Raw genomic sequence first — 26,317 nt, 5'->3', positions numbered from 1 at the left:
GTGTGTGTGTTTCTCGTCTGATTGTTGTTTGTAATGTGTGTGTATCAGGTCTGACTCTACTCATCCCCTATCTGATCGCTAACAAGAAGAAATGGAAGGACTGTAAGATCCGTGTCTTCATCGGTGGAAAGATCAACAGGATCGATCATGACCGCAGAGCGTACGTGACCCTGTCTGTTTTAAAGTGCCACCGCTTTTTAAACACCTGAAAGTACACTCCTAACATCGGTCAGTCAAGCATGATCATATGATCTCTGGATAATCAAGCACTATTTAATGATAGAGCTTTAATTAGAATTGACTTGGTAACCATATATGAATGCTTAGACATTTTAACTCAATTAAAAAAAAAAGGAGAAAAAACAATAATAGTGAAAGGATGATGATGATGATAATAATAATCAAAACAGAACAGTAAAAAATGATGAACGAGCTGCTGGATTCATGAATATTAATCAGGTGGAGTGCGTTCACATGAACTGATTTGCTGAAATCAAAACGTGGATGATAATAAGTGAGCACCAGCCAATGAGATTGCTGTTTGTACATTAGCTCCACCCACTTCGCACGTGAGAGACTCATGTGTCTGCACACTAGAGTTTAAGGTGCTCCAAATACACATCACTGATCACTGATGGAGAGAGAAACTCAACATATATCTGAGCTAAACCTACACTTATTCTCCAGCTCACACACTGGTGAGTCAAATCTGAGAAGTGAGTAATATTAGACATCATTTAGTCACATAGTGTGTGATTTACTACAGTGTAGAGGGTTGTGTGTCTCTCTCTGTTTCTCTGAATGCCCGTGGAGGTAGTGTGTGTCTGTGTCTCTGTGTGTGTGTGTGTGTGTGTGTGCGTGTGTGTGTCTGTGTCTCTGTCTGTGTCTGTGTGTGTTAGTGTGTGTGTGCGCGTGTGCATGTGTATGTCTGTGTGTGTGTGTATCTCTGTGTGTGTCTCTGTGTCTCTGTGTGTGTGGGGTGGTGTGCGTGCGTGCGTGTGTGTGTGCGTGTGTGTGTGTGTCTCTGTGTGTGTTTGTGTCTCTGTGTGCATGTGTATGTGTGTGTGTGTGGGGGGGGGTGTCTGTGTGTGTGTGTGTGTTAGTGTGCGTGTGTGTCTGTGTCTCTGTCTGTGTGTGTTAGTGTGTGTGTGTGCGCGTGTGCGTGTGTGTGTCTGTGTTTGTGTATCTCTGTGTGTGTCAGTTTGTCTGTGTGTGTGTGTGTGGGGGGGGTGTCTGTGTGTGTGTGTGTTAGTGTCTCTGTCTGTGTCTGTGTGTGTGTGTGTCTCTGTGTGTCTCTGTGTCTCTGTGTGTGTGTGTGGGGGGGGGGGGTGTGTGTGTTTGTGTGTGCGTGTGTGTGTGTGTGTGTCTCTGTGCGTGTGTGTGTGCGTGTGTGTGTGTGAGAGAGACAGATGTTTCCCAGTGTCCTCCTCCTCCTCCGCTGCTGTCAGGGTCTCTGTGTCTCTGTGTGCGTGTGCGTGTGTGTGCGTGTTAGTGTGTCTGTGTGTGTGTGTGTGTCTCTGTGTGTGTCTCTGTGCGTGTGTGTGTGTGTGAGAGAGACAGATGTCTCCCAGTGTCCTCCTCCTCCACCTCCGCTGCTGTCAGGGTCTCTGTGTGTGCGTGTGTGTGTGTGTGTGTGTGTGTGCGTGTGTGTGTGTGTGTGAGAGAGAGAGACAGATGTCTCCCAGTGTCCTCCTCCTCCTCCGCTGCTGTCAGGGTCTCTGTGTCTCTGTGTGTGTGTGTGTGTGTGCGTGTGTGTGTGTGTGAGAGAGAGAGACAGATGTCTCCCAGTGTCCTCCTCCTCCTCCGCTGCTGTCAGGGTCTCTGTGTCTCTGTGTGTGTGTGTGTGTGTGCGTGTGTGTGTGTGTGAGAGAGAGAGACAGATGTTTCCCAGTGTCCTCCTCCTCCGCTGCTGTCAGGGTCTCTGTGTGTGCGTGTGCGTGTGTGTGTGTGTGTGAGAGAGAGAGACAGATGTTTCCCAGTGTCCTCCTCCTCCTCCGCTGCTGTCAGGGTCTCTGTTATCTGTAGTTAGAGGTGTTCCAGCAGCGAGGTCTTCACAGAGAGCATGAGACGCAGCTGAACAGGTCTGTGGGGTTCATTGTCCTGATCACACATCAGCTGCTGGATCTCAGGAGCGTTCGAGGAGCCGTCCCAGCTGCTGCGATGGGGAACTAATAGTGCAATATTGCATGCATTATTTATTATTGTCTGTTAAATATGTAATGAGACTTTGTTGTGTCCTTAGCATGGCCACACTGCTCAGCAAGTTCAGGATCGATTTCTCTGACATCACGGTCCTGGGGGACATCAACACGAAGCCCAAGTCAGAGGGGTATGAACGTTACTCATCTCACCACACCAGCTCTTTCCTCAACATTGCTTCACTGTTAATTGTTTGGGATTTTTGTGGCATGTGTTAGATATTTGAGGGCTAGTTTTGCATTTGGGGTCTTTTTGTTAATTGTTTAGCATTTAGCAATCAGTGCTAATTCAGATCTGAATAGACTCAAGAGTTCAGTTTAAAGCTTGGCTGGATGAGACGCACCACTGGTAACCTGACACAGGCTGTGTCCAAATTCAGGGTCTACATCCTTCGGAGGACGCATTTGAAGGATGTTACGTCACAGCGCCGCGACGAAGGCTGTCCAAATTCGTAGGATCCTTCAAATGCGGCCCACAAATGCGTCCTCCTTTTCCCCGAATTGGAAGGATGGGTGTGATGGATCCTTTCGCGTCCTACCTATCCCATAATTCTTTTCGGCAGGACGAAGCGAGCGGTAGCAGAGTGGGGGAGATTATTTTCGATGTTTTTTAAAAACTGGCTTTTCAAAAAGATATATTTTCAGTGGTTTTCTAGTTAGGCATTTTGTTTTAGCATTAAGCATTTTTTTTTTTTACATGTGTACGTGTATATGTAAAAAAAAACGTTTACTTTTGTAAACTAGCTTCTTCCTTACTGCCTGTGTGAATATCCCCTTACACACAGCTTATTTGTTAGTGATTGAAGCTGTTTTAACGCTTCTAAGGACGAAAGAGCAGACAGAAGTGTTTATAAAGCTCCGGGGAGAGAACGATGAGCTCTTCACCGGCGTCTTGCTTGGCGCTGTCACGGTTGCTAGGCGACAGGATATGAGCAACGGTTAAGGGAGGGAACTGAAAGAAGGGTAGGCTGTCCAAATTCACAAACACCGACTTCCGGTTTTTGCGGTCGTCGGAGGACCCATCCTCCTTCAACCGGGTAGGAAGGATCCTAAGGAGGATGCAGACCCTGAATTTGGACACAGCTACAGACTGATTTCAGGAGCTGATACACACATTACTGGCTCTGTGATCTGGGTCGCACATGCGCTGACCTCTTGTGTTCGTCATGCAGTTTGACAGAGTTTGCTCAGATGATCGAGCCGTATAAGCTGAGAGAAGATGACATGGAGCAGGAAGCTGCGGAGAGGCTGAAGAGTGAAGAGCCCTGGAGAATCACAGACAACGAGCTGGAGCTGTACAAAGCCAAGGTCTCAGCACACACGTCCTGACACGTTCACAGATGAGGGATCACAAAGATACAGCTCACAGCACCGCAGCATTCCCTGCTCTGAACTAGCACAGATCTGTGACAAACACATTACATGAATGAACAAGAATCACAGAAATCACAGGAAGTTAGAGATCTCATTAACTCTTGCTGTATTATCAACACCAGGAAGAAACTGGTGTAATGAAAGGGGTTTTATTAAGAGAAGGATAGAAAAGAGTAACTAACTACTAGACATGCACCAGGACCACTCTGGATGCACTTGACTGAAAACTGAAATCCAAAATGCTATGTGATAATTATTTAATATTTCATTTAGAAACGTTTAGCTATTTTGTAAGACCTTTTAATTTTACTTAATAATTTAAATGGTACTGAATTTAAAAGACAAAAGCCCATTTATAAAGGATTCAAAGACCTCACTTTTTCATTTGAGTAATGTTTTAGGAAAGAGCATAATGTTGGCTTTTTGTCAAAAGAGAGGACAGAAAGGTCCCAACACTAAGCCCTGTGGCACCCCACAAGTGATGGATGCTGCAAATGATAGAAGATGAACTCTTCAAAATCTCAAAAGTTTAGGATGGGTACAGAAGCAGGTGAGTTAGCATGTGTCCTAATCTATAGTGTCTAGCTCTCAGAAAGAGCAGTGACCGAGCGTATGATCCTCCAGAACTAGAGCAGCGCCGCTCTTACTGACGTAGTGTTGACTCCTGATCTATCAGCTGAAACAGTGACTCTTTTAGACCGTTTTGTCCAAGAACAAGTGCAATTAAAATACCTGACTCGGTGGTGTAAAATGATGGTATGTAGATGCACTGTTTCCTGTTTTTCTCAGCTGCTATCAGATACAGCAACCTCAGTCTTCCTGCTAATTGATTTGTTTGTTTCCTCAGAGTAACCGTCAGATCCGACTGAACGAGCTGTTGAAGGAGCACTCGAGCACAGCTAACCTCATCGTCATGTAAGTTAGGAACACCGGCAGTGTTTCAGTGACCTGCTGCCACCTGCTGACTGGAGGAACAAACACCTCCTCAAACTAAGAGCAGCAGAGGGAATGCTCATTAGCTGCAGTGGTCCAGTTTCAGCCAGCTCTGATACTGTGTGTGTGTGTGTGTGTGTGTGTGTCACAGGAGCATGCCGCTGGCCAGGAAAGGAGCCGTCTCCAGCGCTCTTTACATGGCCTGGCTGGACACACTATCCAAAGACCTGCCGCCCATCCTCTTGGTGCGTGGGAACCACCAGAGCGTCCTCACCTTCTACTCCTAGAGCTCTCAGACTCATGATGATGATGATAGACATTTCTCCACAGAGCTGAAACAAACAGACTCCTTCGACAGGAACGATCTGGGTTTATATTGTCCGAGCACAGCTTCTTACACTGATTATCACTGTTATCCTTATTATGACTGTCACAACTTTTTGAGTTGTGGATTTTTTTTATTTGCTCTCGATGAAGCAATAATCACCTCATTTCTTGTTTTCTCACTTTGAAGAAAAACACTTTTGATGGCCTTGTGGATGTGCCTTTCTGTACAATCAGATTCAATTCTTACACTTTTCCCTGACTGGTGATTTATAACGTGTTTTTATTGGGTTTTAAATGTAAATCTTCCTTGATTTGATCAAGTTTTAACTGAGGTTTCCACTGCGTCATGTTTTCTCTTTCTTGTAAAGCAGTTTCTTGTATTTTTTCTTCAGTTTTATGTCTTCCTTTAAGAATGGGATGAGCTGTGGAGTTCCTCCATGTTCTTGTTACAATGATCGAGCTGAACTACAGGGTGATTACAATCTTTCTTCAAGTAGTCTGCTGTACCAGAACTATATTAGTTTCCCTAGTGTGCAGCTGAATGGTTTTGGAGAGATGAAGACTGCCGAAGCGCTCCAATCACAGATCCTGCTGCAGAGCGCACCTTTGCCTTAACAGATGACTTCAGACTTCCTTCCTTCCCTCCTGCTGTCATCGCTCCGTGTGTGTCTGTGTTAAGGAAATCCCGAGATGTGTTCATGTGTCACCTGAAGCTGGAAGAATGTGCTGGGTGATGAATGAGACGGATGTGTTCCTCTCTGCAGGAGCCGTGCGTCCGTGTGTCTGATCGTCTGTAACGTAGTTTTCTTCAGATTCGCTCTGTTCTGTTCTTGAATGTGATTGGTTTGTCCGGTTGATTCTCGTGATTGAATGCTGGGATGTTTGAGCAGATGTTTGTCGTATGGCCCATCATGCCTTAGTTTAAGCGAGAGCACGTCTGACACTAGTTCTGCTCTGTGTACCTGAGAAATACTCCATGTGACAAAGTTAGGATCAATATGTTCTCATTAAGTGTGTGTGCGGCAGGTGTTTGATTTGAAGTGACTCTCACCTGCTCTGTGTGTGTTCAGCACCTGACCTGTTATCTCGAGTCAAACACCTGTCTGTCATCTGTCGAGAGAGAAAAGGGAGAGTGTGTCAAGCGTATGATGTGTTGGAGGAGACCTTCCTCTGCTGTTTCTGTAGATCAAGCCGTCTTCTCATCTCTTGTGTCATGGTGTTTCTCATCCTGCAGAATGTGTTGCCTAAGTCCGTTTCATTTCTCGGTAGCTTATTTCTACATGTGAAAATGAGTTGACACCTCGAGGTCAGCGAGCTCCAGCTCTCGTTCACACTAGACTTCCTCACTAACTTATTTATCTTTATATCTTTAACCTAATAAGATTAATCACAGGAGAGGAATAATAACAGTACATTCATATGGTGAGAAACATGTTTGAGAAGTGGTTCTCTTACAGTAGTTTCATGTGAATTTTCTTCAGTAGTTTGGGTTTAGTCTGCAGATTCTCATAAAGAAGGCTCTTGAGCAGGGTCTGACCGACTGATTGTGCTGGAACAGTAATGTTTTAATATACTGTACTGTTATTTGTCACATGTATGCTTTTTTCTAACGTTGTAATGGTAAAGGGTATCAATGCTTTGTACATCTTTATTGCAATATATAAAAATAAAGTGATGATAATTCTGGCTGCTCTAGTCTGTGTCTGTGGGTGTCAGATGATCTTCTGTTCAGGAAGTGTTGGTGATTATACTCTTCTCTACGCTGAACTGAGCTTGTGTCATCTGTGAGAACATGTTCAACACACACGTCATATTCATCTTCTGGTCAAACAGTCAGCTGAGGATCATTAGAAACATCTGATGGCCCTGTCAATGTGAACTGCTAGTAAATTACACCGTCATATATATATATATATAAACACGATTCCAAAAAAGTTGGCACGTTGTGAGTAAAAAAACTAACAAATTGTGTGTAAAAAAGGAATGGAATAATTTACAAATCTCATGAACTTATATTTTATTCACAATAGAATATAGATAACATATCAAATGTTGAAAGCGGACATTTTGAAATGTCATGCCAAATATTGGCTCATTTTGGATTTAATGAGAGCTACACATTCCAAAAAAGTTGGGACAGGAAGCAATAAGAGGCCGGAAAAGTTAAATGTACGTATAAGGAGCAGCTGGAGGACCAATCTGCAGCTTATTAGGTAAATTGGGAACATGATTGGGTATAAAAAGAGCCTCTCAGTGTCTCTCAGAAGTCAAGATGGGCAGAGGATCACCAATTCCCCCAATGCTCCAGAAACAAGTTTCTCAGAGAAAAATTGCAAAGAGTTTGAAGTTATCATCATCTACAGTGCATAATATCATGCAAAGATTCAGAGAATCTGGAACAATCTCTGTGTTTAAAGGTCAAGGCCTGAAAACCATACTGAAACCATACTGGATGCCCGTGATCTTCAGCTCTTAGACGCACTGCATCACATACAGGAATGATACTCATAGCAAAGTCATGGGTTTGATTCAAGTCAAGTCACCTTTATTTATATAGCACTTTAAACAAAAAACACTGCGTCAAATTAACTGAACAACATTGATTAGGAAAACAGTGTGTCAATAATGCAGAATGACAGTTAAAGGCAGTTCATCATTGAATTCAGTGATGTCATCTCTGTTCAGTTAAATAGTGTCTGTGCATTTATTTGCAATCAAGTCAACGATATCTTTTACCAATTATGGATGACATCAGTCTTAATGATTATTATATATGATTATATTTGCTTAATGATATAATTGTTTTCAGGTGATGTATAATTGGTTATAAGGAAATATGTGATTTAAAGTGAGATGTATCCAAGATGATTCTCTGCCTGTGGGCCGAAACACTGGGATCACGTCCAGCATCAGTGAGACTCATCATTACTGGACAAACCTACTGGCTCAGAGGAAGCCATTGTTAAGTAATGTCAATATTATGAGAGCATGATTCATGAAAGAATATTTCTGAATCAATATTAAGGCACTTTAGCTACTATTCCCTAAACAATAGAGCTGTAGTGATGACGTGTTTTTGTAGGCCATCCCAGAAGTTAGCGTTAGTCTGGTTCCCTTCACAATAACTCAACTGAAAAAATAAAATAAAGTTCTGTGGCCATCAAAAGCTTATGATTCTTTAATGATAATTCTCACAAAAATACACAACTTTTGTGAATTTTGATTCCTGAATACAATCAGCAGATGTATGAAGCTAAAACAACAACATGTACAGTGCTCTCTCCACCTTCAATACCATGACTTAGGAGCCCTTGAACAAGGCATCGAACCCCCAACTGCTCCCCGGGCGCCGCAGCATAAATGATGAACACTGCTCCGGGTGTGTGTTCACAGTGTGTGTGTGTGTGTTCACTGCTCTGTGTGTGTGCACTTTGGATGGGTTAAAAGCAGAGCACCAATTACAAGTATGGGTCACCATACTTTGCTGTACAGTATGTCTAGTCACTTTCAATATCTTCAGTTTGTCTTCACCACAGACCTTAATTCAGTCTCTGGTGTCCCCAGAATGTGTCTGTGAAGTTTCAGTTTCAGCTCAAAATACCCCACAGAACAATTATTATATAATTCTGAAAATGCTTATTTTGAGTGGGAGCAGAATGTTTTTAACAGAGCCTGGTCCTGTGTCTTTAAATGACATTGTGACGCTGTCACACAAAAGACATGTTTTATCACTTTCAGAATCAGAATCAGAAAGAGCTTTATTGCCAAGTATGTTTGCGCATACAAGGAATTTGTTTTAGTGACATAAACTTCCAGTACACAGAGACACCAACACACAGACAAAAAAAAAAAAAAAAAAAGGTAGTCAAATAAATAAGTGTATAAACAATTGTGCTATAAATGATAATGGAATAGGATTGAAAAGGATGCAGGGATGTACTAGGATGGAGGGGTAACAAATACATATAAGGATGTTGCACTTTGTTTGCATAAGCATAAGTGGGGAACATTTAACTGTTCATGAGGTAGATTGCCTGGGGGAAGAAACTGTTCTTGTGCCTTGCTGTTCTGGTATTTGCGGCTCTGAGACGCCGGCCAGATGGCAAAAGTTCAAAGATGGGGTGACTTGGATGTGAGGGATCCAGAGTGATTTTATGAGCCCTTTTCCTCACTCTGGATGTATACAGTTCTTGAAGGGTGGGCAGGGGAGCACCAATAATCCTTTCAGCAGTCCGAACAGTTCTCTGTAGTCTTCTGATGTCTGATTTTGTTGCTGAGCCTAACCAGACAGTTATAGAAGTACACAGTACAGACTCAATGACGGCTGAGTAGAACTGTTTCAGCAGCTCCTGTGGCAGGTTAAACTTCCTCAGCTGGCGAAGGAAATACAACCTTTGTTGGGACTTTTTTACAATGGAGTCAATGTGATTGTCCCACTTCAGGTCCTGAGAGATGGTGGTTCCCAGGAACCTGAATGACTCCACTGCAGTCACAGGGCTGTTCATGATGGTGAGTGGGGAAAGTGCAGGGGGGTTTCTCCTGAAGTCCACGATCATCTCCACTGTTTTGAGCGTGTTCAGCTCCAGGTTGTTAAGACTGCACCAGACAGCCAGCTGCTCAACCTCTTGTCTGTAAGCAGACTCGTCACCGTCCTGAATGAGGCCGATGACTGTAGTGTCATCTGCAAACTTCAGGAGCTTGACAGAGGGGTCTTTAGAGGTGCAGTCGTTGGTGTACAGGGAGAAGAGCAGAGGGGAGAGAACACATCCCTGAGGGGCACCAGTGTTGGTGGAGCAGCTGTTTGATGTGAATTTCCCCAGTCTCACTAGCTGTTGCCTATCTGTCAGAAAGCTGGTGATCCACTGACAGATAGAGCTAGGAACAGAGAGCTGGGTCAGTTTGGTCTGGAGGGTTGTTGGGATGATGGTGTTGAAAGCCGAACTAAAGTCCACAAACAGGATCCTCACAGAAGTCCCTGTTTTGTCCAGATGTTGCAGGATGAAGTGCAATCCTATGTTGATTGCATCATCCACGGACCTGTTTGCTCGGTAAGCAAACTGCAGGGGGTCCAGTAAGGGTCCAGTGATGTCCTTCAGATAACCCAGAACCAGTTTTTCAAACGACTTCATGACGACAGACGTTAGAGCCACAGGTCTGTAGTCGTTAAGTCCTGTTATCTTGGGTTTCTTTGGGATGGGGATGATGGTGGAGCGTTTGAAGCAGGAAGGTACTTCACACAACTCCAGGGATCTGTTGAAGATCTGTGAAAAGATGGGGGCCAGCTGGTCAGCACAGATTTTCAGACAGGCTGGTGTAACACCATCTGGGCCTGGTGCTTTTCTTTATTACAATCATTTAATGTGTGTATTTAATAGCTGTATGGTTGGAAGTAGGAAGTATAACTGATTAAGAGCAGCATGACAAACATTGGGGACAGCCACCAAACTAGTTCGAGGAGTTACCACAATCAGAGCTCACCTTTCAAGACACCTTCTATGAACTTTGGATCTCACTTTCTGTGGATTGTATATACACTGGTGGATACTAACTTTGGACTGTTTTGATGGTATGGGCAATTGAAATGTTTTCTTTTAACAGACCTGGTTTTTGAGTTTACCTGGTTTTATTGTATATTTTAAACCAGTATTACCAGTATTTTATATCTGTGAGTGCAGTACACCTGCATTGCATTAGCACTTGTTAGCTCCTTATTAGTGCTTTCAACCTATCGCTCTTTTCTCCTCTCCTCTCCTCTCTCTCGCTCCAGTTTTTCACAAGTTCATCAAACAACTGTGGTAAGAATATTTCATCAAGCACGGTGAGTAATGCCTTCTCCTGCTGTTTATTTGCACCTCTTGACACATGTACAGTTTATCTATCTCTGTCGCTGATGAGGGATTCACATGTGATAAATGCGGGGAAATAGTTAGGCTGACAGAGAAGATTTCAGAATTAGAGACACGCATCCAAACTTTAATTGAGGACAGTAAGAATGTTAGGGCTCTAGATACGGCTTTGGATGCATCTAGCTCAGGGATTCCTGTACATTGTTCGGTTCCGGCAACAGAGCCCCTGCAGCAGGGCAACTGGGTGACAGTGAGAATAGGACCATCTCCTCCTGAGGAGTCAGCTACAGAACAAGAACAGGACCCTCTCCTCCTGAGGAGTCAGCTACAGAACACGACCGTCTGCTCCTGAGGAGTCAGCTACAGAACAGGACCGTCTCCTCCTGAGTAGTCAGCTACAGAACACGACCGTCTCCCCCTGAGGAGTCAGCTACAGAACACGACCGTCTCCCCCTGAGTAGTCAGCTACAGAACAGGACCGTCTCCTCCTGAGTAGTCAGCTACAGAACACGACCGTCTCCTCCTGAGGAGTCAGCTACAGAACAGGACCCTCTCCTCCTGAGTAGTCAGCTACAGAACAAGAACAGGACCCTCTCCTCCTGAGGAGTCAGCTACAGAACACGACCGTCTCCTCCTGAGGAGTCAGCTACAGAACAGGACCGTCTGCTCCTGAGGAGTCAGCTACAGAACACGACCGTCTCCTCCTGAGGAGTCAGCTACAGAACAGGACCGTCTCCCCCTGAGGAGTCAGCTACAGAACACGACCGTCTCCTCCTGAGGAGTCAGCTACAGAACAGGACCGTCTGCTCCTGAGGAGTCAGCTACAGAACACGACCGTCTCCTCCTGAGGAGTCAGCTACAGAACAGGACCGTCTCCCCCTGAGGAGTCAGCTGCAGAACAGGACCGTCTCCTCCTGAGTAGTCAGCTACAGAACAAGAACAGGACCGTCTCCCCCTGAGTAGTCAGCTGCAGAACAGGACCGTCTCCTCCTGAGTAGTCAGCTACAGAACAAGAACAGGACCGTCTCCCCCTGAGTAGTCAGCTGCAGAACAGGACCGTCTCCCCCTGAGGAGTCAGCTGCAGAACAGGACCGTCTCCCCCTGAGGAGTCAGCTGCAGAACAGGACCGTCTCCTCCTGAGTAGTCAGCTACAGAACAAGAACAGGACCGTCTCCCCCTGAGTAGTCAGCTGCAGAACAGGACCGTCTCCCCCTGAGGAGTCAGCTGCAGAACAGGACCGTCTCCCCCTGAGTAGTCAGCTGCAGAACAGGACCGTCTCCCCCTGAGTAGTCAGCTGCAGAACAGGACCGTCTCCCCCTGAGTAGTCAGCTGCAGAACAGGACCGTCTCCCCCTGAGGAGTCAGCTACAGAACAGGACCGTCTCCCCCTGAGGAGTCAGCTACAGAACAGGACCCTCTCCCCCTGAGGAGTCAGCTACAGAACAGGACCGTCTCCTCCTGAGGAGTCAGCTGCAGAACAAGAACAGGACCGTCTCCCCCTGAGTAGTCAGCTGCAGAACAGGACCGTCTCCTCCTGAGTAGTCAGCTACAGAACAAGAACAGGACCGTCTCCCCCTGAGTAGTCAGCTACAGAACAAGAACAGGACCGTCTCCCCCTGAGTAGTCAGCTGCAGAACAGGACCGTCTCCTCCTGAGTAGTCAGCTACAGAACAAGAACAGGACCGTCTCCCCCTGAGTAGTCAGCTGCAGAACAGGACCGTCTCCCCCTGAGGAGTCAGCTGCAGAACAGGACCGTCTCCCCCTGAGGAGTCAGCTACAGAACAGGACCGTCTCCCCCTGAGGAGTCAGCTGCAGAACAGGACCGTCTCCCCCTGAGTAGTCAGCTGCAGAACAGGACCGTCTCCCCCTGAGGAGTCAGCTGCAGAACAGGACCGTCTCCCCCTGAGGAGTCAGCTACAGAACAGGACCCTCTCCCCCTGAGGAGTCAGCTACAGAACAGGGCCGTCTCCCCCTGAGGAGTCAGCTACAGAACAGGACCGTCTCCCCCTAAGTAGTCAGCTGCAGAACAGGACCGTCTCCCCCTGAGGAGTCAGCTACAGAACAGGACCGTCTCCCCCTGAGGAGTCAGCTACAGAACAGGACCGTCTCCCCCTGAGGAGTCAGCTACAGAACAGGACCCTCTCCCCCTGAGGAGTCGCTACAGAACAGGGCCGTCTCCCCCTGAGGAGTCGCTACAGAACAGGGCCGTCTCCTCCTGAGGAGTCAGCTACAGAACAGGACCCTCTCCTCCTGAGGAGTCAGCTACAGAACAAGACCGTCTCCTCCTGAGGAGTCAGCTACAGAACAGGACCCTCTCCTCCTGAGGAGTCAGCTACAGAACAGGACCGTCTCCTCCTGAGGAGTCAGCTACAGAACAGGGCCGTCTCCCCCTGAGGAGTCGCTACAGAACAGGGCCGTCTCCTCCTGAGGAGTCAGCTACAGAACAGGACCCTCTCCTCCTGAGGAGTCAGCTACAGAACAGGACCGTCTCCTCCTGAGGAGTCAGCTACAGAACAGGACCCTCTCCTCCTGAGGAGTCAGCTACAGAACAGGACCGTCTCCTCCTGAGGAGTCAGCTACAGAACAGGGCCGTCTCCTCCTGAGGAGTCAGCTACAGAACAGGACCGTCTCCTCCTGAGGAGTCAGCTACAGAACAAGAACAGGACCGTCTCCTCCTGAGGAGTCAGCTACAGAACAGGACCCTCTCCTCCTGAGGAGTCAGCTACAGAACAGGACCCTCTCCTCCTGAGGAGTCAGCTACAGAACAGGACCGTCTCCTCCTGAGGAGTCAGCTACAGAACAGGGCCGTCTCCTCCTGAGGAGTCAGCTACAGAACAGGACCGTCTCCTCCTGAGGAGTCAGCTACAGAACAAGAACAGGACCGTCTCCTCCTGAGGAGTCAGCTACAGAACAAGAACAGGACCATCTCCACCTGAGGAGTCAGCTACAGCATTGTGTCTCCATCAGTGAAGAGCTTACTAAGGAATGGCAGCAGGTTTGTGAGAGAGCATCTGCACACACAGTGAGGACAAGACTTTTGGACAACGGCCTGCAGTCAAGAAAGGCAGCCAAGAAGCCACTTCTCTCCCAGAAAAACATCAAGGACAGACTGAAATTCTGCAGGAAGTACAAGGATTGGACAGCAGAAGACTGGTGCAAAGTTCTTTTCTCTGATGAAACTCCCTTCTGACTATTTGGTACTTATGCAAAATCAATTGTTCGGAAAAGAAAAGGTGAACGCTACCACAAGTCCTGTGTGGTGCCAACAGTGAAGGATCCTGAGACCATCCATGTGTGAGGATGCTTTTCAACCAAAGAAATGGCTCTCACATAATTCTGCCCAAAAACATTGCCACGTATAAAGAATGGTTTTAAAACATCCTGCAGGTGCAACTACTTCCATCATCCATGAGCAATTTGGTGATGATCCATGCATTTTCCAGCAAGATGGAGCCCCATGTCATAAAGCAAGAGTGATAAAGAAGTGGGGCTGAAATTTTTGATCTGTCTCCAGGAAACTCCCGTGTTGGGTGAGGGACGCCAGCAGTTAAAGGGCAGCCATTGTAAATAATAACCTGTTCTTAATGACTTTGACTGTAAAAATAAAGGTTAAAAAAGCTGACCCTGATGGTACTCACCCATTTACTCTAGAAATCTGTGTTGATCAGGTGTGATCAGTTGTTTTTTCATTTGATTTATTATTGTGTTGTTTGTAATAAAGAAATCCTGGGAAGCATGTGTACAGAGTTTAATTAATATAATCAATTAGTCAGAATTAATAAAGTTTCCTAACCTAACCAAAGCAAGTGATAAAAAAAGAATAGAGTAAAATTAAAATAAAATAGACGACAAACTGGAAACATTTTTGTTCTATGTATTTTCTACAAGGCATAGAACAAAGCTTTAATTCACTACACATGTTTTCTAGGATTTCTTTATTGGAATACATTTAAGCCAATGGAATTCAAAAGCACATTCATATGGACCTAGAGACTTACGCACAACATCGCCTCCAGGCAGAATCTTCCAGCCCGGCTGCAGACGAGATCCACACACATTAGGTCTGCACAAACACAATTAATAAATGCAAAAAATAAATGTAAAAGAAGCCTATGAGACAAAGAAATAAGTGTTAATCTGCACACCGATAATTATACAAGCTTAAGTATAAGAAGTTCAGTGTAATATATCTGTCACACTCTCTATGCTTCAGTAACAAAGGCATATGTTTCACTCAGAAAAGCCCACATATCACAGCCTTATATTCTAATAAAAGCAGCATTAGTTTAGATGTGTGTCATAAGACTTGTTTTTCCCATCTCTGAGACCCATCCTTCTGAACTAGATCCTCCTTTGATTTAACCCAGGGAACCTTCACAGTCAGGTTAGTTTAGGAGATGAATGAATCCGAGCAGATCCTGTTTTTGCCCTGAAATGCAAATAAAGCCCTGAACAGAAAGACAGGAGGAGAACAGCTTGTTGAGGAGAGGATGAAGAGGATCCTGTACTTCTGTTACTGTCATTTATAAATGCAAGAGTCATTTTGTGACACTCACTCCAGTCCATCTATCAACGAGCAGTAGCTGCTGTACTTAATGTATGAAGTGTGATCGTTCATGAGAGGAATGAAACTGCTGTGGCTCAACCAGTCCAGCTTTACAGTCATTCCTCCGAGACACAGTCTGTCCTGTACAGAGCACAATCAGATGTCTGGAGGTTTGATCATAAACTATCTCATACCCTATACTTGATCTTTAAGTATGACTGCTTTCGACAGAATGATCAACTTTAGCACTCTTAGGGAAATATTATCATGTTTTGGAATTAACATTTAAAAATGTATATTTTTAATTGTTTGTCATGAATACACATCTAAGGACAATGTTATGGGGTTCCAAATAAGAATATGACTTTTTTTTATTATGGTCTGCCCCAAGAACACATTAATATGCAAATTAGCTGCAATGTATAGATACATTGTATAGAACTGAAAACCAATTTATGGATATTTAAGCACATATTCCATAAAGTACAGTAGTATATCAGATCATTCTGTTATATCTTTCATAACATAGTTGACTTTTTGATTTGGATAAAAAAAAAAAAATCAAACATTGTTTTTGCTTATACATTGTTTTTTTCATGTCACATAAACTAAACTCCATTACGTGTTTCAGTTCTCGCTCCTGCTGCCTCTAGCGTCTCTTCCGCTTTCGCTCAGCTCACATCCGGTCACTAAACAAGCTGCTATTAACTCAATGTTCATCATTTGTTCGCCTGTTGCTTTTAAAAGCATCATATAATATTTTTATGCAGCACTGAATAACAGTTAGTCGCCCTTGAAAAAACCCTGAATTTTTAAAGGTACTTGTTACTCGTACCTTTAATCTCAAAGTGATCTCGTTGAACTCACCTTACATTATATATATATATATATATATATATATATATATATATATATATATATATATATATATATATATATACACACATACATACATACATATATATATATATAATCAGGTTCACTTCTAGAGGATTTTTACATGCACCTCCTTATTGAATAATGTTTCCTTAAAACTGTATGCTGTGAGACAGTTCTTAACCAAGGAGACATACACACATCTCAGCATATAATGTATGTTCTTTATTACAAATTACATTTCTGTTGACTTTTATACACAAAATGTGTAAGGTTAGCACTGCCCCCTTGTGGTAAACTACTTCCTTTACAGGTTTGTTATTAATGCTGTTGGATCAAGTGCAATCTAATAGAACTGAACTTTATTACAGTGCAACTGAGATTCTAACAAAAGAAGAAGAGTCACACTTCGTCATTATCAAGGATCTCCAGTGACCAGTACTACAGTCAAACACACAACAGTAACAACAAACTCAACACAACTGAAAGATGAACATGATTAAAAAAAAATCATATACTGTCCAGTCTGTTGCATATTAATGAATTGCTCTTTGACGTTCATGACTGTAGTTATAAACCATTTCTGAAATCAAACATATACTGCAGCTGGGATATTAATTAGTCTTTTAGATGAAGAAAATAGTTTTTATTTGATTATTTAACCTATGTAACATTATTAAAGACACTTCTCTACTCTCAAAAATAAATATAAAAACTTAATTAACAGTTAATAAAAAGAGGAGGGAAAAGTTACACACTGAGTGAAGTGGTTAAGAGTGCATTGATTGCAATAGTTCTTCTCTGTATCAATGTTAAGAAATCCTAACAAAGTCATTCCAGTTTATTTGTGGGCTCAGTGGCCCATAGAGACTAAAACACTAAAAACACACCAGCCCTGAAATGCCACATACATTTGTGAAGTACACAAATACAAGGATCACTGTAGCTGTCTGGTGATGTGGACATTTTCCACTGCATTTCCCACAATGCATCTAAAGTCTGATCTTGCCTGAAACGATGTGGTCATACAGCTGTGCAGTGAGGGGCATATAGGTTTTCCTCAAAGCGTCCAGGAAGAAGAGCGGCTGCTGGACTGTATCCGGACTGAAGCCCTGCTGCACCAGTCTGCCCTTCTGCTGCTTGAACGTATCCGTCACGTCTAAGGAAGTCTGCGGAGGACAAAAGCAGGAAAGCACAAGAAGACAATAGGCTGTGCCACTGCAGGCAGCAAGAATGTGCAAGAGCACACACATAGACACACACACACACACACACACACAAATACACAGACACACACACTCTCACTCACGCACACACTCTCTCACTCACACCTGCTCTCTTACACACGCTCGCGCTCACACTCTCTCACTCACACACACGCTCTCACACACACACACTCACGCTCACACTCTCACTCACACAAGCTCTCTTACACACGCTCAGGCTCACTCACACACAATCTCTCACTCTCACACACGCTCTCACACACGCTCGCGCTCACACCTGCTCTCTTACACACGCTCAGGCTCACTCACACACAATCTCTCAATCTCACACACGCTCGCGCTCACACTCTCTCACTCTAACACACTCTCTTATACACGCTCAGGCTCACTCACACACAATCTCACTCTCACACACGCTCTCACACACACTCTTCACTCACACGTGCTCTCACATACGCTCAGGCTTACTCACACACAAACTCTCACTCTCACACACGCTCTCACACACACACACACACACACACACGCTGGCGCTCACACTCTCTCACTCTCACACAAACTCTCTTATACATTCTCAGGCTCACTCACACACAATCTCACTCTCACACACACACTCTCTTAACTCACACATGCTCTCACACACGCTCAGGCTCACTCACACACGCTCTCACACACACACGCTCACGCTCACACTCTCTCACTCTCACACACACACACTCTCTTATACACGCTCAGGCTCACTCACACACAATCTCACTCTCACACACGCTCTCACACACACACTCTCTTCACTCACACGTGCTCTCACACATGCTCAGGCTCACTCACACAAACTCTCACACACGCTCTCACACACACATACGCTTGCGCTCACACTCTCTCACTCTCACACGCTCTCTTACACACGCTCAGGCTCACTCACACACAATCTCTCACTCTCACACACGCTCTCACACACACTCAAACTCTTCACTCACACATGCTCTTACACACGCTCAGGCTCACTCACACACGCTCTCACACACACACGCTCACACTCACACACGCACTTAAACACGCTCAGGCTCACTCACACACACACATGCGCTCACACTCTCTCACTCTCACATACGCTCTCTTACACACGCTCAGGCTCACTCACACACAATCTCTCACTCACACGCTCTCACACACACACACTCATGCTCACTCTCACACACGTTCTCTTACACACGCTCAGGCTCACTCACACACAATCTCTCACTCTCACACATGCTCGCACTCACACCTGCTCTCACACACACACGCTCGCGCTCACACTCTCACAATAACTCGCGCTCACACTCTCTCTTACACACGCTTAGGCTCACTCACATACAATCTCTCACACGCTCTCACACAAACACGCTCACGCTCACACACTCTCACTCTCACACGCGCTCTCTTACACATGCTCAGGCTCACTCACACACAAATCTCTCACTCTCACACACGCTCTCACACACACACGCTCCCACTCACTCTCTCACTCACACTTGCTCTCTTACACACGCTCAGGCTCACTCACACACAATCTCTCACTCTCACACACGCTCTCACACACACACGCTCCCTCTCACTCTCTCACTCTCACAAGTGCTCTCTTACACACGCTCAGGCTCACTCACACAATCTCTCACTCTCACACACGCTCTCACACACAAACACACACTTGCGCTCACACTCTCTCACTCACACTTGCTCTCTTACACACGCTCAGGCTCACTCTCACACAATTTCTCACTCTCATGCACGCTCTCACACACACGCGCACACTGTCTCACTCACACGCGCTCAGGCTCACTCTCACATAATCTCTCACTCTCATGCACGCTCTCTCACTCACACGCACTCTCTTACACACGCTCAGGCTCACTCACACACAATCTCTCACTCTCACACACGCTCTCACACACACACGCTCATGCTCACTCTCTCACTCTCACACGTGCTCTCTTACACACGCTCAGGCTCACTCACACACAATCTCTCTCTCTCACACACACACACACACTTGCGCTCACACACTCACTCTCACACGCACTCTCTTACACATGCTCAGGCTCACTCACACACAAATCTCTCACTCTCACACACGCTCTCACACACACATGCTCACTCTCTCACTCTCACATGTGCTCTCTTACACACGCTCAGGCTCACTCACACACAATCTCTCACTCTCACACACGCTCTCACACACACACACACACACACTTGCGCTCACACTCTCTCACTCACACCTGCTCTCTTACACACGCTCAGGCTCACTCTCACACAAATCTCTCACTCTCACACACGCTCTCTCACACACACACACACACACTCTCACACTCTCTCACTCACACGCGCTCTCTTACACACGCTCAGGCTCACTTACACACAATCTCTCACTCTCACACATGCTCTCACACACACACACACGCTTGCACTCACACTCTCACACTCTCACACACGCTCTCTTACACACGCTCAGGCTCACTCACACACAATCTCTCACTCTCACACACTCTCACACACACACGTGCTCTCACACACGCTCAGGCTCACTCACACACAAACTCTCACACATGCTCACACACACACGCGCTCGTGCTCTCACACACGCTCAGGCTCACTTACACACAATCTCTCACTCTCACACACACACACACGCTCGCACTCACACTCTTACACACGCTCAGGCTCACTCACACACAATCTCTCACTCTCACACACGCTCTCACACACACACTCTTCACTCACACATGCTCTCACACACGCTCAGGCTCACTCACACACAAACTCTCACACACGCTCACACACACACACGCTCGTGCTCTCACTCACACATGCACTCTTACACACGCTCAGGCTCACTTACACACAATCTCTCACTCTCACACACACACACACACACGCTCGCGTTCACTCTCTCACTCTCACATGCGCTCTCTTACACACGCTCAGGCTCACTTACACACAATCTCTCACTCACACACACTCTCACACACACACACACGCTCCCGCTCACTCTCTCACTCTCACATGCGCTCTCTTACACACGCTCAGGCTCACTCACACACAATCTCTCACTCTCACACACACTCTCACACACACACACACGCTCGCGCTCACACTCACTCTCACACACGCTCAGGCTCACTCACACACAATCTCTCACTCTCTTGCTCACACTCATGTTTCATCAGAAAGCACAGAAGCATGATCTGTACTTTCAGAGCTGCTGTCTTCTATTTTTAAACACAGACAAGGATCAGTCGGTAATGTGAACAGTGTTATATATCAGAATTGATGACATCTCAACATTTTCTTCGGTCACCTTTGCTTTAGATTGAGCCCATGATGATGAAGACATTATTAGAACTGGGGTCAAAGGTGATCTGTGTTGTTGTTGTTGTTGTAGTGTGCAACAGTGCCTGCCCACTTTTCCTGCGGACTTGCTTCCTCAACTATTGTTCCCATTAATTTTTCCCATAGGAGGTCTTTGTTAAAGAGCGATAAACAATGAACCAAACCAACCAGCTGCAAGGTAAATCACAACACTACATACTTAGATTTATAAAAAATGGACGATTGATTGACGATGATTATGTCACTGGGACCATGTCATGGAACTTTTGTATTCTCTGAATGGTGGACTGTTTTTGCAGAATCATGAGTATGGTAATTTTTCACCAGGAACTTTGATGTTAAAGTAAGTTGAAGTAATGTAGAGTGATTAATAGCGGCAGTGCTCAGTCCAGGTGTAAGATACACTCAGGTGATCAGATCAGATCAAGTGCTCAATGCTAAAAAAAGAGGTGGAAACAGGGTCCGAAACATTTTCTGATCACAGAAGACTTTCTGAGAAACTTGTGTGTCTGGTCTGACAGATCAACTTCTGTCTGAACCAGAGATGAGGAGATATAAAGCTGAAGTACCTGCACTCTCAGAAAACATGGCCATGCGTACGGAGGAAGAGTGTGGAGAAGATGACTGTAGAGCCTCTCTCCATCCAATCCATGACCGTCCTTCAACACTACAGCAGCCATCCCTGCTCGACCCTCGTATCCTGCCAAAAACATTAGTTCAGTCACACCGCGTCCAGTGCTCCACTTCTCATCTCCAGCACAGCTGGAAACTTATGAAATCTGTTTAGCTGTTCATTTAATAATCATTTAAAAAATGATTTAAAAAAAATGGACAGCCAAGCATATACTACAGAGCAGCAGTGTAAATCTTTACTCCAGCAGTTTTAGACACAGCCGGAGACTCAAGGCACCTGGGACAGTGACCCCGTACACACTGACGTCCAGCAGGAAGTCCAGACACCCCAGCACCTCAGACACCTCCGTGGTGGACACGTTTTCTCCTTTCCACCTGCAAACCAGCAAAACAGCATGATCAGTGTTGATCAACCGCGGTCCAATGAGGTCAGTGTGCAGATAACATCACAGAGAGCCAGACAAGATACTTTTGACCTTTCTTAGGATGTGAAGACTACAAGCAGAGCAAATGGACCATTGGAGTTCATATTTCACACGCTTAAGCCAGTCAGCATCAGAGAAGTGACTTCCAACAGACAGATAAAGGTCTGTAAAGCGCTCCATCACGAGCACAATTAATGCCAAACATTGATCAAGAACTCACGTTAAACATCATTAGTCAGCTTGACACATCTGGATCACTCCAATCAGAAAGAAGTGCGATGAACTGATGGTGATGGACGAGTGTGGGAGGTTATCCCTTACCAAAGAGTAGTATACTTCAAGTTTATTTTACTGAGTATACTTAAGTAGAGTTCAAGTATATTTATAAGTAAGTATACTTTATGTAGCAAGTAAGCATATCTCAGTGTTCTAGTATTATACTTGTGAGTGTACTGTTTCAGTACTCCTTGGGACTAAATTGGCCCACTTTCTAGTATATAAAAGTATACTTTTAAAAATACTTTAGTTATAACAGTAGCAAACTCTGAGTACACAAGTACTGTAGTTACCTCTGTTTGTAGTTTGTACTTCAATTATACTAAAAGTGAACATATGTATTCTGATAGTTTACTAATTAAATACTTTTTACACTCTGAAGTATAGTCTCAGAAAACTACTAGTTTAATAGTTGTATACTGCAAGTATACTCATGAGTACATCATACTTTACGTATGCTACTATGTCCCTATTTAGGTTTTAATGTGTATATATTTTGTTATATGAATATCTGAACATACAAAACATCCAAAGAAAGAACAAAAACATTTTATTCTAGCTTCATTTGTTCTGTTTTTTAAACACTTTAATGTGTTTAATAAAAAATCTGAACAAAAAGCTGAAAAAGACTATGAATTGGATTCAGAATGATAATCAGAATGTAGATGGAGTCGATCGACACCCCAAAGCTTCATTAGTCGACATTTTATTCCATAACGTGACAGTTTTGATGCTGTTTCATGTCAGATGATGGTGTTACATGTGTTAGTATCTGGTGTTTCTTTATTCTTCTTCACTTGTGTTTTTTTGGAAATTCTGTACAGAAGATGTGTACTAGCGCCCTCTAGCGTATAACAATGAAAACACAGATTCTAGGAGTATAGCTCAAATATACTTAGAATTTTTGTCAGTCAGTCAATTAAACTTAAATGTCATTTGAGGAGTACATAAAGCCCATTTCTGAGAAGTACATAAAGTAAACTAAAAGCATACTTACCTATTTTTTTTTTGTTAAAAAAAAGTATACTAATAGCACACTTGAATAAACTTCTTTTTCGTAAGGGATATCTCAGGCAGGTTTATTTGTAGCATGTGGATACTCAACACTGATTGGGTGAATTCAAGTTTTAAATCTGCTCTAAACTAATGTGCTGCCTCACACAGCGCTGACCTAACACTCACTTACTCTGCTGTACAGGCTTGAGATGGAAAACACCATTCATCAGTACTTCCAGAACTCGTTTTGGCTCACTGAGTCCCTTCCTGTACAGCAGTGTTTTATGTTTTCATGCACACAGTGAGGAATACTTTATTACTCTTTGTTCTGAGAATGCCATGAGAAGAAAAGGTCTAAACTGTCAGTCGATCCTCAGCGGTGATGAACCTCCACTAGACCTTTCTAAAGAATCACTGTGAATGTAAAGTCTACACAGGGTGTGTATCTTCGTGTGTGTGTGTGTGTGTGTCATGAAATAAAGACCTGAATGTGTCTCCAATCCTGTCTTTGAAGTAGACGAAGTCTCTGTGGTCCTGAAGCATCAGATCTCCAGTGTTGAAGTACACATCTCCGCTCTTGAAGACGTCCCTCAGCAGCTTCTTCTCTGACATGGCTTTATCTCCGGCGTATCCCAGGAAAGGGTTGGTGAACATCACTGGAGCCACCAGTAACCCTGCTTCCCCTGAAACACACCACCACTCGCTCAAAACACCTTCTGATCTCACATCTGTCTTCAGGTCATTCTCTACACTTCTCCTCATGTCACAAAACTATTTTATCAAACCGGCGTAAACATGTCAGAAGGTAACAGTTCCCCTCCAGTGATCCGGTCTCCTCTTCAGGGTCACACAGCAGCGCTCCAGCTCGCACGGACAGTGCTCTGCTCTTAAATATTAATGTATATATTAAAGCAGATATGATGATCTCACCTTTACTCACTTTAATGCAGTGTCCTGTGTCTGTCCGGATGGGATCATACGTTTGCGGATCACATTTTAAAAACTCAAACGGCAAACTGAGCTGAAATAAACCAGAGAAAAGGTCCACATCAGAGGAGTACATTTCACATTTCTGAATGAACTGCAATTTCTCTTTGAACCTGATTTTTTACACATTTATTAAACAGTTAATCAATTAAAACCAGACCTTATTAAAGTAACTGGCTCGGCCAATCGGTCCAATTTCATCAGTGTAATTAACAAAGCCAATACTGGCCTCCGTCAAACCATACGCTTCACGGATTTGTATTTTTCCAAACCGCCTGAGGAACTGCTTCCAAACATCAGCTCGGAGACCACTTCCTGCGGCGAGGCGCACTTTATGAGCCACTTCCTCTGCGGTCTGGAAAGGAATTGGTATGAAAATAAGCCAAAGATTAACAACGACATTTTCAACTATTCCATCAACACTAACACAATAAAATCGAACCTTTGACAAAACCATGTCAAGTAGAAACAATGATATCTCAGAGTTGAGTACCTTCGGTTGATTGACCAGATATCGACAGAGTTCTCCAATATACTGAAACACCGTAATGTCATACTTCACACAGTCCTTCCAGAACTGGCTGGCGGAGAACTTCCTCTTCAGAACACACGTGGCCCCTGAAAGAACCAGGTAACATTGAGCCTGACTCTCCTGTGGATTACTCTAGAGATGTGTGTGTGTGTATGCAGCTGTGATGTGTGTGTGGCTGATCATACCGAGCTCGATGCAGCCGCCGATGCCCAGCAGAGACGCAGACATGTGATAGAGCGGCAGCGTCAGATAGACCCGGTCACGGGCGCCGGCGCCACACAGACGCAGGAAGGCCATGCACATCACCGCTTTGATGTGACTGATCCGAGCAGCCTTGGGCAGGCCTGAGGAACACACACGGTCAGAACCACACAGATATCACAGCACAGCACACGATCTGAGATCTAGAACTGTACACGATCACTACCAGGCTGGAGATGATGCTGATCTGATACGTCTGTAAACAAGGACCAAAAACACCCGGAGAACTAATAGGATTACTCGGGGAAATACTTCTCATATAAACTAGTGCAACAGTGAAAGACATCTGTAATAAAAATGTAGCATGTGAACAAATAATTAACATTTGATCACATGAATAACTGCACCAGCTTTATTTCATTGTGCTTACCAAAAAAATCCCCTACCAAAAAAATAGTATACTTCAAGTTTATTTTACTAAGTACACTTAAGTAATATTTTTAAGTATACTTTATGTAGCAAGTAAGCATATATCAGTGTTGTAGTAGTATACTTGTGAGTGTACTGTCTCAGTTCTCTTTGGGACTAAAGTGGCCCACTTTCTAGTATATAAATGTATACTTTTAAGTATAACAGTAGCAAACTCTGAGTACACAACTAGTTTACCTCTCTGTTTGTAGTTTGTACTGCAATTATACTAAAAGTGAACTTATGTATTCTGATAGTTTACTAATTAAATACTTTGTAGACTCTGAAGTATAGTATTGTACCCTAGTTTAGTAGTTTTATACTGCAAGTATACTCAAAGGTTTTCTTTAGTTTGACTACATCAGTGTTCCTCAGATCAATGCTCCGCAGAGTTTAGCTCTGACCCTGATCAGACTCAGCTAGCGTGACGCTCTGATGATCCTGAACACACTGATTAGCATGATTAGCATGATTAGCATGATCAGCTGTGTTTGATCAGTGGACCAGATCTGAGGATCCCTGCTGTACATCAAACTTTACCTATGCTACTATCTCCCTGTTTAGGTCTGAATGTGATTGTATTTTATTTCATGAATGTCTGAACATGCAAAACTTGTAGACAAAAACATTGTATTCAACCTTATACATTATTTTTTTATAAGACTATAATGTGGGTAAGTTTCATAAAAAATTAAGAAATAAGATTTTGAACAAAAAGCTGAAAAAAGACTATGAACTGGATTCAGAATAATAATCTACCGTATAATAATGAAAACACGGATTCTAGGAGTATAGCTCAAATATATTCAGTATTTTGGAAGTATAAGTCAAGTATATTAAATGTCATTTTAAGTATATTTCTGAGAAGTGCATAAAAAGTAAACTAAAAGCATCCTTTCCTATTTGTATTTCCTATTTTACAGGCATTGGTTTAGAGTGATGGGTCAGAAGTGGTTCTCTTGCTCATCTGATAATGGCAGCATGTTTGGTGATAGCAGAGTGCTGTAGATATGACCAGCCTCAGACATCATCCCCAGCACTGACCCATCACTCTTCAGCTGTTAGTGTGATGGTCACGCTGCTGGACTGTACCTGTGGTGCC

At 44.3% G+C, this 26,317-nt stretch overlaps 2 protein-coding genes across 3 annotated transcripts in view; one reads left to right on the top strand and one right to left on the bottom strand.

Annotated features, from left to right (window-relative positions):
• The window catches only part of LOC113053948 (solute carrier family 12 member 2-like), a 43,185-nt gene extending 36,667 nt beyond the window's left edge, over positions 1-6,518 (top strand). For both annotated transcript variants that reach the window (XM_026219105.1, XM_026219104.1), the window contains 5 exons: positions 49-160; positions 2,243-2,329; positions 3,371-3,506; positions 4,420-4,487; positions 4,657-6,518. In XM_026219105.1, the coding sequence (XP_026074890.1) occupies positions 49-160; positions 2,243-2,329; positions 3,371-3,506; positions 4,420-4,487; positions 4,657-4,792 (539 nt within the window). In that variant the 3' untranslated portion in view covers positions 4,793-6,518. The remainder of the gene's footprint in view (positions 1-48; positions 161-2,242; positions 2,330-3,370; positions 3,507-4,419; positions 4,488-4,656) is intronic.
• A 9,783-nt stretch (positions 6,519-16,301) lies between these two features.
• LOC113053947 (long-chain fatty acid transport protein 6) overlaps positions 16,302-26,317 on the bottom strand; it is a 13,520-nt gene continuing 3,504 nt past the window's right edge. The window contains exons 2-10 of the mRNA XM_026219103.1: positions 26,308-26,317; positions 24,732-24,890; positions 24,508-24,632; positions 24,175-24,369; positions 23,958-24,048; positions 23,512-23,710; positions 21,608-21,705; positions 21,267-21,397; positions 16,302-17,268 (exon numbers count right to left, since the gene is read on the bottom strand). The exon at positions 26,308-26,317 is cut by the window's right edge and continues 188 nt beyond it. Of these exons, the coding sequence (XP_026074888.1) occupies positions 17,092-17,268; positions 21,267-21,397; positions 21,608-21,705; positions 23,512-23,710; positions 23,958-24,048; positions 24,175-24,369; positions 24,508-24,632; positions 24,732-24,890; positions 26,308-26,317 (1,185 nt within the window). The 3' untranslated portion in view covers positions 16,302-17,091. The remainder of the gene's footprint in view (positions 17,269-21,266; positions 21,398-21,607; positions 21,706-23,511; positions 23,711-23,957; positions 24,049-24,174; positions 24,370-24,507; positions 24,633-24,731; positions 24,891-26,307) is intronic.

The sequence above is a fragment of the Carassius auratus genome, chromosome 35 (assembly GCF_003368295.1).
Source record: "Carassius auratus strain Wakin chromosome 35, ASM336829v1, whole genome shotgun sequence".
Lineage (NCBI taxonomy): Eukaryota > Metazoa > Chordata > Actinopteri > Cypriniformes > Cyprinidae > Carassius > Carassius auratus.
The sequence above is the reverse complement of the archived record's forward strand: the minus strand, read 5'-3'. Positions and strand labels throughout refer to the sequence as shown.